The sequence below is a fragment of the Stegastes partitus genome, unplaced genomic scaffold (assembly GCF_000690725.1).
Source record: "Stegastes partitus isolate 25-593 unplaced genomic scaffold, Stegastes_partitus-1.0.2 Scaffold1623, whole genome shotgun sequence".
NCBI lineage: Eukaryota > Metazoa > Chordata > Actinopteri > Pomacentridae > Stegastes > Stegastes partitus.
This window is the reverse complement of record NW_007579354.1, coordinates 17,764-30,561: the sequence shown is the minus strand read 5'-3', so window position 1 is coordinate 30,561 and position 12,798 is coordinate 17,764. Positions and strand designations below refer to the sequence as shown.

General features: G+C 42.7%; 1 protein-coding gene across 1 annotated transcript in view; it reads left to right on the top strand.

Annotated features, from left to right (window-relative positions):
- LOC103371639 (uncharacterized) overlaps positions 1-12,798 on the top strand; it is a 70,822-nt gene that overhangs the window by 52,642 nt on the left and 5,382 nt on the right. Inside the window, exons 5-8 of the mRNA XM_008301029.1 lie at positions 5,577-5,666; positions 9,768-9,912; positions 10,689-10,822; positions 12,527-12,735. Coding sequence (XP_008299251.1) covers positions 5,577-5,666; positions 9,768-9,912; positions 10,689-10,822; positions 12,527-12,735 — 578 coding nt within the window. The remainder of the gene's footprint in view (positions 1-5,576; positions 5,667-9,767; positions 9,913-10,688; positions 10,823-12,526; positions 12,736-12,798) is intronic.

The following is a 12,798-nucleotide window of genomic DNA, read 5'->3' as shown; positions in this document are numbered from 1 at the left end:
CCTCCTGCATGTCCCCATCAATGAAATGCTCTCTGGCTTGCATACACCATTTGTGTCTGAGTGAGTGAGCGACTTGGGAATTGGAGGCAGGAGTGGTGGAGGGGGGGGGAAGCGATTTTTTTGTGTGTGTGCATGCGTGTGTGCCCTTCGCCCTCTGCCCTGACCTCCTTTGCAGAACCGTGGTGTTGCGTGACATACGGGTGAGACAGGAGTGTCAGAGCTGATGAAGGAGGTGGGGACTCACACACGCTGGCGGCCTGAGCAGCCGGCGAACTGAATGTGTGTGTGAGTGCATCTCTGTCTGAATGCATGTGGTCGTGTGTGAAAGTGAGCAGAAGAGAGTGAGAAGAACACACCAAGCCTGTCAACACTAATCAGAGCGAATACAGGATTTGTTTTTCAGTCACTTGACCTAAGACCTTTAATCAGATTTTAACAACAGATTCATTATGGGGACATTTATTCTACTGAGCAAATAGCGTGCGACAAGTGCTTTTACCGTTACCACTACATCACGACACCCAGTTAGTGCACACATGCATGTTTTTGGATATATATTTGCATAAAACTTGTGAAGCTGCTTTGTTAAATTCCTAGAAAGGCTGACGTTTTCTGCTGAAGGCATCGGAGCGGACAGGGTGTTATAATCAGACAGATATAGCAGCACGCTACATGGGAATCGCTCGAGTATCAGATCATCGTCACACACTCAATGTCCTAATGGCTCTCGGTCAAGCAGCAAATTACGACCCCGATCGTCGCCCAACAACTACGTGCGCAGTCACACAAGCAGAGCGGAGCTGATCCACTGATGCTTCTGTTAATGTGTTGGGTTTCTCAATGGGAAGTAAACAAAAGGCTAGATTGACCGTAGTGATGTGCTGCCTCCCGTTGCGTGACTCAACCTGGACCGGGGCCCCATGGCAAGCTGTGCGTTAGTTGTTATGGTGATGGGATCCCGAGAGAGGGAAGATATTTGTGTGTGCGTGTGTCTGGTGGGATTGCATGTCGTTGTATGTGTGAGTTATGGTATGCATGCATCGGTATAGCGTCTGTCTGTGTTTGACAGGTACATTTATATGTACTTTGTGCTGGTTTGTGTGCTTGCGTGTGTGTGTGGTGCTGTAGTGGTGTTTGGCTAGTGTTGAGTTTTGGAGTCTGATTGTAATAGAATGTACAATAAAATACACCTTTATCTGTTTACATTGTATTAATACGAGTATTTTCGCATATTTTTGCAGCCCAAGCAGTTTCTGAGCGCTTTTTGCTCACGTCACATTTTTACTCGCTGTGAGCTCAATTTGACTGCAATAAAAACGATCTGCACCTCTGTGAAAACAGCAAAACTATGGCTGGAAGGAGTGACTACTCAAAAATATCTTTTATTATATAGCAACATTATAATGCTTTAAATAATGAAAAAATAAGAAAACATTTAAGTTTAACTTTTTCATTATTTATTTTGCAAAAATTGGGGGGGGAAAATGACAAACATGTACATTTTCTCAAGTCGTTAACAATATTGGAAAAGTTCTACATATTACAGATCTTTTATTATTTACATTTTAATTTGTTTCTGCTCTGTGTAAACCGCCGAAAAGTCTCTGAATTTTTGTCATATAACTGTTAAACACAGCTGAGCCACGAATGGTTCGACAGTTTTACCAAGAAGCACAGAATTTTTTATTTTTTACACAATCTGGATAGAGAACATGCTTCCTTTTTCATTAACTTTCAGATGAGACATGTAGAATAAAGTGAGTTTGATGAAAACTTGTGAAAACCATTTTAGGCTCAGAATGGTTTAAGTTTATCGATGTAATGCTGTGTCATAGATGAGTAGTTTAATGACATAGATGAGTAGTTTTTTTCAGTTTCGGGTTGTAATAAATTGTGTAATTTTTGAGATTTTTATTTTTATTTTTTTTTGCAACATGCTTTCCAGGCCTGCTGGCAGGTTTTTTGGGTTCACAGAGTTAATTTACTAGTAATTAGTAGGAAAAACAAAGTACAAAGTGCTCAACGTATTAGTTAGAAAACTAATTTTACAAGACGATGACCTAAAGGCACCAGCTGAAAAGTAAAAGGATTACCAGAGGTGTGACATTTCAGCCCGAGCGGGACCTTTACACCATCTATCTGTACCAGATTTCATTGCAGTCCATCTAACAGTTATTGAGACTCAAAACCACTCGTGTCCTCGTCACAGAGGCGCCCGCGGAAAAGTCAGGCTGTCACCAAAGTCTTAATAGTCTGCATGTGTCACATTTTATAGCAATTCTTCCAATAGTTTAAAAAAAAAAATAAAATTCTAATGTGGACAGAAGCAGTGAAATCCCTAAACTAAAATGAAAATGAAAATAAACTTTTATGCTTGTCCTCTTGAGTGTTTGCAATAATACTGGATGTAACCCCATATTATTGTAGCCGTAGTGTGTGTGTGTGTGTGTGTGTGTGTGTCGGATGCGGGTGTGTTCCCGGTGGCAGAAGGTCTCCATGTTTGTCATGACCTCATCATCGCCGCTCTCATCTCACTGTGACAGCTCGACAGCAGGAAAACCAAAGAAACCCTGTTGAAACAATGAGACGAGGCTACCACCCACCCACCCACCCCCCCCCCACACCACCACCACCACCACCCGCCACCTTTCTCCCCTCCCTCCTCTTCCCCCTCCCCCCTGCTTCCAAATCCAGTGAACATATATTTTATTTTGGGCTCTGCGTGCAAAGCGCCTCTTAAGATTTGTAAGTCAAAGCTTTTAGTCTCCCAGGGGCGGTTATGAGAGCCGGGGGCGTCGTAGTTTCAGATATGCGGTGGAGCGGGCCAGCAGCAGGTGCCTGTTTCCATTACCTAAAGGCTTTAGTATGCAAGGAACTGAGGGAAATGTGAATGGAGACAACATGCAAAAACAGCGTGTAGCGCAGCGCAGCCAATATCGGCGCAGTATTTCTTTCTTTGAGTCTGGAACTCTGGGAACAAGAGAAGAACAGGGACGGCTTAGATGCACTTAGTTGTTTTTAGAATGAATAATTATAATAGTAGACTTGTTCTTTCCAGCTTTTTATCTGTAAATAGATTCTAAATGGGCGACCATATTCCAACACAAACGATGGGTGTTCCCTTAATGGACATGTGAGGAACAAATGAACGGTATTCATCTGTAATATATTCGCCAGGCCTTTCATTTTCGCAAAAAAAAAAAAAAAGCCAATTAAAGTAATCAACCTACAAAACACAGAGTTTTGCCTGCACATGCTCTTTCAGGTCACGGGGCTGAGGCCTATTTGTTCCAGAAGAATAAAAATGTCAAAGTCCTTTAAAAAAGAAAATGGGTTGCAGAAATTCACCATGGCATCTCAATGACTTGGAAGAGGAACGGAGAAACCGGCTAAATGAACCCAACATGTAAATTCTGGGCTTGTTGGATCTCATAAAAGCATTCCCACCGTAGTCAAGACTCTTTTTTTTTTAATGTCAGTTTCTTTTGGACACATTCTCCAAATGACAGGTCGATGAGTCACTGAGGCTTCCCATGCTAGTTGAATACGAGCCCTTTTACCCGGACAGTCAATTTTCAGGCAGTAAATGTTGATATCAGCAAATTAGATCCCCTTTAATTAGAAAAGTAATACACAGCAGCAGCCTATATAGCCCGAAACACCTTATCCACCCTGAGACACATGGTTTTAATGCAGCAAAGATCCCACATAGTCAAATTCTTGATCTAAAAACCAGACGTTTTCATCACAGACATGCTGGATTTGGACAAAAGACGCTGTTTTCATAAATATATTAAATTTGGCTCGGACATGCCGTTACCAGATGTTTATGCTGCCCCAAGTGCCCTCTATATTAAGTATCTTGGAAACCATATTAAGCTATGTTGATCCATCATTACCCCGCCTTCATTTCAAAAGCCTCAGAGTGCTCCGAAATGCACGGTATGCCTTTCATCGTAACAGGCGGACGAAATATCTTTGATGTGCAAATCTGTCTTAGTAGGTGCTGAGTCAGAAACTGTGCTGCGTTAGTGTATGAGTTATTTCTTAATAAATAGTAAAGTCACTTGTTTTTGAGTGCTCGCTGTGTGTGTTTGTGTGTCTCATGTGTGTGTGTGTGTGTGTGTGTGAGTGTGAGACGTGGGAGGGATCGCTCTCCTCCCGGACTTCACGAACATGTGCCAGTTGAGCTTGTCAAACATCATCTGGATCTCTTACGCCGAGAACCTGACCCTCCTTCCCATCCCCCGTCATGCCTTCATACGTGTTTTTCAGATATCATCATATCATAGTCGACTTATTTTTCCTCTCTCAAGGCTGCTCTGTCACAGTATGACTCTAATACCTCTGGGTTTTCGGGCTACAAATTGCTGTGTTCGCAGAGAGGTTCAGAGGGAGCATGTGCAGTGAGCGCGGCATTACATCGCTCGCTAGGGCAATCAGATCACTGTTGGGGCAAAAGTGAAAGAGGGAGAGGCGGAGGCACGAAGGAAAAGTAGGTACGAGTGAGAATCTAGAGGCCACGGGGATGTATAAAACACACACTCACACACACACACACACCAGGGAAGACCTGCATAGTCTCGCATTAAAATAGAGGTGACAGACTCTGGCAGCAGCAGTCACGCAAGTCAAGTAGCCTTGCAGTTGTCACGCTATCACAGCTGTGTGCACACACACTCACACTGGAAGACCTCTTCCCCTCTTCCTGTTCTTTTTTTTTTTTTTCCTCTCCTGCTTTTTTTCCTTCCCCCTCCATCTGTCCATCCTTCTCCCATCCAGCCAGTTATGTATTTATTTTAAATTTTCTTTTTTAATCAACACTTGTCTCTCTAAGCTGCACCGGCCAAACATATTATTCCCCTTTGTGTGCATGTGTGTGTGTGCAAAGAGTTTCTCTGCTTTTAATCAATGTGTTTGCTATCACAAATCAAAGCATGTTACCAGTCAAACAGACTTAATTATCAAAGTTTTGAACTTATGAAATACATATGTTTAGAGGAGAGCAAATTGGTGTGTATGTCATCTGCAAGTTAACTGCTTTAAAAGCACCATGAATCTAAACTTCACCAGAAAATATTCTTTAAAAAAAGTCTTTCAAAAGCAATTTTTCGCATTACAAATCAATAAGTTTTATTTGGCCCGCTCTGTAAAATAACCATCTGTCTTTCATTCCTGCTCCACTGTTGTATTATTCTGTCTTTTGTTCCAGTTTCACTGTTATTTACTGTTCGGAAAATTATGGAAAGAATTATATAAATCAAACATTAAAACGCTATAAAAAAAAAAAACGTTTGGCACATGTGCTTGGCTGCATTTTGTCTGCTTTTAAAAAAAAATAATTGTACAGTAATGACTGTAACCGCAGTCGAGCCACGGATAAAACAATTTGACTCCGTTTCACCATGTTTGTGCTGGGTGCATGCTAAGTGTGAATTATGCCAACTGAGGTTAGCGGCGCAAAGATAGAACAGATAAAAAGAAGCGGGTTGTGTTGGTGAGTTTATTTGCTGCATGAGCTGTCCTGAGTCACTGCTTATTTCTGTCTGTTTGTGTCTGTTTGTGTGTGTCTGTAGTCTCTGACAGGCTTTGCCCTGGTGGTGAGCAGCGATGGGATGGTCTTCTATGCTTCCTCCACCATCGTGGACTATCTGGGATTTCATCAGGTGAGTCTCAGAAATTTTAACATATACAGTACAGTATTTTCACTAACATACTGTTGAATGCAAGTGTAATGTGGGTAAATGTAAGCTATAATGCACCCATGCTACAAGAAAACATGTAGGAGAGGCTTAGTTTTATAATACAGCATCAGTCTTTTACGTCACTGTCCTGAAATACAAGCAGACAAGCAGACAGCGTCATTTTCCAGCCACAATATTCAACATTTCTCCCAAAAAATAAGCTGTTTTTTAGTGCCTCTTTCTTTATTTTATTGTTTGGAGTTGTGTTTCTTTCTTTTCCTACTTGATCACCATTTGTTGCTGTCTGCACTCGCTCTTATCTACTCATCTTAAAGGACAAGATCGTTTTAACAAATAAATATGAGTTTAGACAAAGTAATGTCACCCTCTGGTTTGTGGACTAAGGTTTTGAAGTTTGGAATTTCTCCGTCGCCATCTTGGTTTTCTTTAAATCAGATACAACAAGCAACCGAAACTCGAGGACACTTTGAAATACAGCAGCCACCTGTCAGTGGTAGGGCCTGGTAGCCCTGCCCTAAACGATACCCTGAATTATGCTCTATTTGACTTTAAATTAGGCAATGATTTATGAAATGAACCTCATGCCATATTGAAGGAGACTTGTAGCTAGCAATTGAGACCATCAGCTAATTTAGAAAAGGTTTACTAAGGTAATAAATCAAACGAGAAGTAGGTTCATTTTCCCATAAACTTCTATACAATTGGACTTCTGTTTGCAATCGGAGGAGTCGCCCTCTGCTGGTCGCCAGAGAGAATGCAGTTCTCTTTTGCGTCAGAGACAAGGCATTTAGACCTGATGGCTATCTTTCATATACATTCTGTGTTACGTGAGAGGACGTGAGTGACACTAATTGTTGTCACTTTTTGCAGGTAAGTTAATAAATCCACCACAATGGCCTCTAACGTAGCCCCTCTCAAGGTTTTGACTTAACAAATGTCAGATAGGGGCCTTATCGCTGTCCTTATTTAACAAGGTCACCATCCTCATCTTTTCTTCGGTCCGTTCTTTCTGTTTTCTACCATCAACCATCTCTTTCTGCTCTCCTTTCCTTTTCATCCTACGGCTAATGAGCCAGAGTCTCTCTTTCAGCCGGCCTCCCTGCTGCCTCGTAGCTCCCTGTAAAGGGCAGAGCAAACCCACCAGGTTACAACTGAGAGGCCACAGAGGGGTGAAGACCTCTGTTTCACCCTGAGATACACTCTGTGGGTGTCTGCGTATGTCTGTGTGTGCGGGCACTGATAAGTCACCAACGGTTTAACTTCCTTCCCTTCCGGCGGCTATACCCAGCCAGTCATTAATTATAAATGATATCAACACGGCTCGCCTGTCCTGCGATGCTGAAATCATCCCTCTCCTTCAAAACCATGAATAAAGTGCTTTTCACTGTTAAAATCCCTCCTTTGCCCTCATGTCTACTCAACGACACACACACACACACACACACATTAGGGTATAAATTCTTCTGCTACAGCGCTCCCACTTGGCTTACAAGCAGACGGGGGCAGTAACACAGCGCCATGAAATCGACATGAAAACCAAAGTGGTCTGAGAGACCCCGCCACAGTGTGTGTGACTGTGTGTAGGTGTGTGCGTTCAGGTTGTTTAGTAATGACAGGCAAAGATAATCAGATCTATAAGGTGCATTTGTGTGTCAGCAGCTCAGGCAACAGATTTAATTTGGGATGTCTCTGGGATGACTTTTTTTTTTTACATATTTCCATCCAAATGAGAATTTTTTTAAGATAATGCGCCACAAATCTAATGCTGTTTGATGTAACCTTGGATGCAAACATAAATATTCACTAGACTAAGGGTTCACAGCCAAACTAAGAGCTCTGCAATGCTGTGCTGCAGCATAGAGGGGCTTCCAAGGGTCATGTCTGCATGATAACCTTATGAGGAGGACTTTACCTTGTTAACATCATGAGCGAAATTAGCAGTTATCACCATAACTGAGCTTTGCCATCTTGAAACTTCAGTGTACCGATGGCATGATGGGGCTTTTTCTTTATTTTTATCATTTTCAACATGAGTGGCTGAATTATTCCTCTACCGCAACTTGAAACTGTGCAGTGTACAGCGGTTTTACAGTGCTTTAAATAAGTCGTAGGTGAGCTGGTGTGCTCTGACCGTAGCGCGTGGAGTGGGTGATGAGAGAGGCGGGGACTTCCCAGATCTGCACATTTTAGAGGAAGCAACAGTGTCAGATTACATCTAGTGCCATTAGTTTGTCAGGTATTTAGTCACAAACCAAAATATCTGCCAATTCCCAATTCTGACCTGATGATGGCGCTGGATTTAAAGTTCAGAGATCACCGAAGGCTGTGAGATTCATCCTGTGGTGAACATGAAAAAAGAAGAAAACCTACAAAAATGTTGAACAGTTTGAAAGGACTGGGACTGTGTTCCATTCGTCATGCTGTCTGGTGCAGCGTTGATAATGTCAACAAACAAATGCATTTGATTAAATTCAAATTTTCCTTCCATTGCCAACACAACCACAATTGGTTCTTTAAACGTACTGACCTCTGAAGCTGACACTGGTGCATTCATATCAATGTTTTTTATGGGAAAAATGCAAAAACAGGGAGATAAGGTGTTGACAAGGTTTGGTTGTTGGGCTCCAGCATGCAAAGCATTTTATGATAAGGTGATGAAAAATCCGTATTTATCTCTGCATATGATCAACCTGCTTCAAATCAGGTAGAGTTCTCTGTACTAGAGAAGCACTGAGACTCACAATGCAGGTGATTTCAATTAAATACCATTCAATAAGAATGAATGTGCAGCTGACAGCGAACACACTACTACATGGTCCGACATGAAAACAATCTTTAAATACTCACAGATCCTCACATTATATTTCAGACTGTCATCAAAACATTCCTTTTGTCTTTCCCACATGTTCTGCTCTTGAAAAGAGGCTGTTGGTTGTTTTTAAGTCACATCCTTTGCCTTTTTGGCCTTGACAACATGTCACATAATTCTGAGCCCGCAATTGTAGTCACAAGGACACTTATCCGTAATATACCGCAGAAAAAAAAGAAAAGAGAAGGCCTCACTAAGTAGCACCACAAGAAAGCTGTGGAGAAGAGCAGAAAACCTCCACTGGCCTTTGATCCAATTTGTTACTGGGGCAGTTAGCCTTTGAAGGTCAGTGAAAATATCACTTATTCTCCATTTTTTCCCTCTTCTTTTCCTCTCTCTGTTTTTTACGAGAAACATAAACAATAGTCACTCGATCCGTCTGTCTGCCTGACTGCCGGTAGGGAACCAAACCACAGGACGAAGCGCTCGCCGAAGACGGTGGGAACAGATTGTGTTTTCAGAGGCAAGCGATCAAAAACCCTCGCGTGCCACCAGTGTGGAAATTATGGAGAGAGGGCAGGGAGGAGGGAGAGAGGGAAGCGGAGAAGGTTGAACATTTTAGTGAGGAATCTGTCATGGAATGACAGAAAGCAAAGCTATTGCTGGAAAAGAGAGGGAGGCATGACGAGAGTGGGCTGGAACCCGACTCACTCTGTGTGTGTGTGGATGGGGAGGGTAAGCTGGGCTGGACTGCTGTTCGGGAGCCGGTGTCACGCGATGTTTGACAAACACAGCTGCCCTCACTGGCCCTGCAGCTGCCCTTAGACTATTACTCTACTGGGTAAATTCTCCTGCCTGTATGCATGCGCAGGAATATATATATATATATATGTAAATGTACATGCATGTTTCTGTGACTTCCGCTGGCTGTGTACAGTACAGCCCTTGTGTGTGTGATGGGGAAGTTGCACGCTTCCTCGGAAACCTGGGGCAGATGGAGTTCTTCTGAGTAGCAATGAAAGGAATCCCCCTCCCTCAAACAGCAGCCACCAGCTGCACTGACAGCAGCAAAAGTCCAGAGTCACTCTATGCATGCTGCTAAAAATACTCAACCTCACGTGTATTAAGATTTTCATGAGACATGACAAAACCAGTCTAAAACTAGAGATATCTCCAACCGATTATGCACATGTTTGATATGAAATATTTTATTCAATGGATTTCCTCAACAAACTCAAATCTCCTCCCTACAGACTGACGTGATGCACCAGAATGTGTTCGACTACATCCACATAGACGACCGTCAGGAGTTCAGACGCCAGCTGCACTGGGCCATGTGTCCTCCACAGCACCAGGGGACGTCAGCGAACCAGGACACCCAGCTGGCTGCAGGAACTGGTGGGTAGCGAGTATGGTGACCGGCACATAGCTGGAAATCCTTAGAAAAATGTGAACATTAAAGAGAAGCTAAACTCTCTTCGGTAAAAATCCTTTTTTTTTTAACGTGGTAACTTTTCCATAGGGTGCTTTTATTAAATGCTGGAAGCAACATAATGCATTAAAAATAAGTTGTGACTGAGCTTTTCCGCTTGAAACTGCGGTGTACTAATGGCAGTCTCTAAAACACAAATTTAGACTAAAGAACCAAACCTGTCAGGATGGAGCTTTCTGTAGTTGTTCTTCTTCAGAATGAGCCCAGTATTACTACATGCCGTTATGCAGCGTACAGTGGTTTTACAGTGTTTGAGCAGAGTCGTAGATGAGCTGGTGTGCTGAGAGCTGCAGAGAGTGGAGACGGGGGAATGGAGAGAGAGGAGGGGACTTCACTGCACATTCAATATAGTGTTACATCTAAGCTATTTTGAAGGCAGAAGGGATTATTATCATGTAAAGACGTCTACATTTATAACTCCAACACACAGAGATTCATTTTTAGGGGTTTAAACAATGATCACTGTTTTTAACATTCATTTAGATTCATTAAAACAGCATTTATAAATATTAAAACATAGTCTGTAAACATTTTTCAACCACTAAGTTTGGCCATCTTTTGGAACTGATGTGTTGCTTAGTGTCTTCAGTGTCCGTGTTTATTTTTTATGTTTTATTGGTTGTACACAAATTGCAGTTCAAGTTACATTATTCACATCCTCCTCCTCCATCTGTCTCTGCAGGTGAAGACTTCGTAGTGAGCAGCCTGTTCCATTCACAGGAGGCCGGGGAAATCCCTTCTGAGCTCTCCTGCTTTCTCAACAGATGTTTCATAGCCAGAGTTCGATGCCTCTTGGACAGCACCTCTGGATTCCTGGTGAGTGGTCTGAACCAGCAAAAATAAACAGAAACTTCAGGTTTCAGTGCATTAAAGTTTACGCTAAACATTAAAACTGAGCAATGGGCAAAATATTGCCCACTCGCTGGGAGAAGACCCAGACCTATAAAAAGTGTTATGACCCCTTTGGTACTGCAGAGCTTCATTTATAATTGCAGCGTGTACCGTTATTTATAGATGTATTGCAAGGAGTTATAAAGTAATTGGGCGCCTGGACACAGCAGCAGAATAGGAGCTCGGTTCATCCCTCATGGCTGTGACTAGAATGGTTTGGAGAGCAGCAGTGGAAAAACTAGAGGCCCTGATGACAGAGCAACAAGACTATGGGTTTGGACCATTTATCAGGGTCAGTCGAGTTCACTGTCACCAAGTCCACTCTGGCTGCACTGAAGTTGGCTGCACAGCAGAAATTCTAGATGGCAGTTTTCTGACATATTCTAAAAGTGCTGGTAGCCAAGTAGTGAGCAAATATTGGTGAGATGCTTTCCTCATCAGTCAACATAATTAGAGTTAGGACACAAAAATTTGTAATGTAATGCCCAGTACTCATTCTGCTGGCAAATAGAAAAGCCAGAGAATCTTCATCTCCTGGTAAAAGATTTAAACCATTTGCGTGTGTTGTCAGCCACAGTGGCGGCATCAGTTTAGGGAAGATAATGTCAGTTAGTCATTATAATATTGGTCAAACATTTGAAAAGATTTCCACCAATGTCAACTATTCCCCGTGCAGATTAGCTCATTTTAGCATGCCAACAGGCTAAAGCAGGATATTCAACCCGGAAAACTATCTCTAGTTATCAAATGAATGCTAGTATTGTAACTGTAGCCGTATTAGTATGCTGATGCTAGTATTTAGCTCAAAGTAATGCCATGAAATAGTACAGGGTCAGTAGTGTAGACTCTTGGGCTATTTTAAGAGGACACTTCTATGCACATCCACATGCAGCCCAAAATGTGTGTTTGTGCAGCAACTCGGTTACAGAGGCAGCAGTGCACATGGTTGGCTGTAGAATGCATGCATCTACTGCACCTGTATGGAACAGAGTCGGCTCTGAGCTAGAAAGTGGTATAAAAGAGTTCACACAGGCATGCTTGTGCAGCTGAAATGTGTGTCTGCATGGACAGTGACTACACTACGAGGGCAGTAGTGTGCATGCTTGGTAGTGTACATGCACGGGATACGATAACACATCTACTGTGTGTGAATAGAACCTCAAAGTGGACCAAAAAAAGTAGTACAATAAGGCCAGTGTTGATTTTGTCAACTCCCGCAACTCAGTGTGGACCCCTCTGCAGATGTTCGTGTGCAGCCTAAAATTTGTGCAACTACGCTGCAAAAGGCATTGATGCATATGCATGCAGATACAATCAACTGCACATGGAAAGAACTGAGTCATCCCAGCAGGCTGGAAAAGTAGTATAATAGCAACAACTGTGTGTCCATCGTTGTCCATGTGTGAGTCCACGGGGGAGCATAACCAAGGTTTTAGCTTTGCTTGCAGTTCAGTTATTTGTGCAGGTATGGGCCCATCTATAATCGATTTTAGATACTTTGAAGATTGGATTAACAACAATTAAAACAATTTAAAATGGAAACAAAGACGAGTAGATATTAATATAATTGTCTTCTGCGTGAATAAAGCCATCAGATGTGCTCATACCGTTCTTCCCCTTCTGTTCCAGACTATGCAGTTCCAGGGTCGGTTAAAGTTCCTCCATGGCCAGAAGAAGAAGTCAGCGTCTGGGGCTCTAATGCCTCCTCAGCTGGCTCTGTTCTGCATAGCGGTGCCACTCTTACTGCCCTCCATCACCGAGATGAAAATGAAGAACATGTTAATGCGGGGGAAGACCAAGGGGGGAGGAGGAGGGATTATCTCTGCGCTGGAGCACGGGTAAGACCTCATACATGAGCAGCATTGTTGCAGCTTTAAGGGAAGGTAGAGAGAAATTCACAC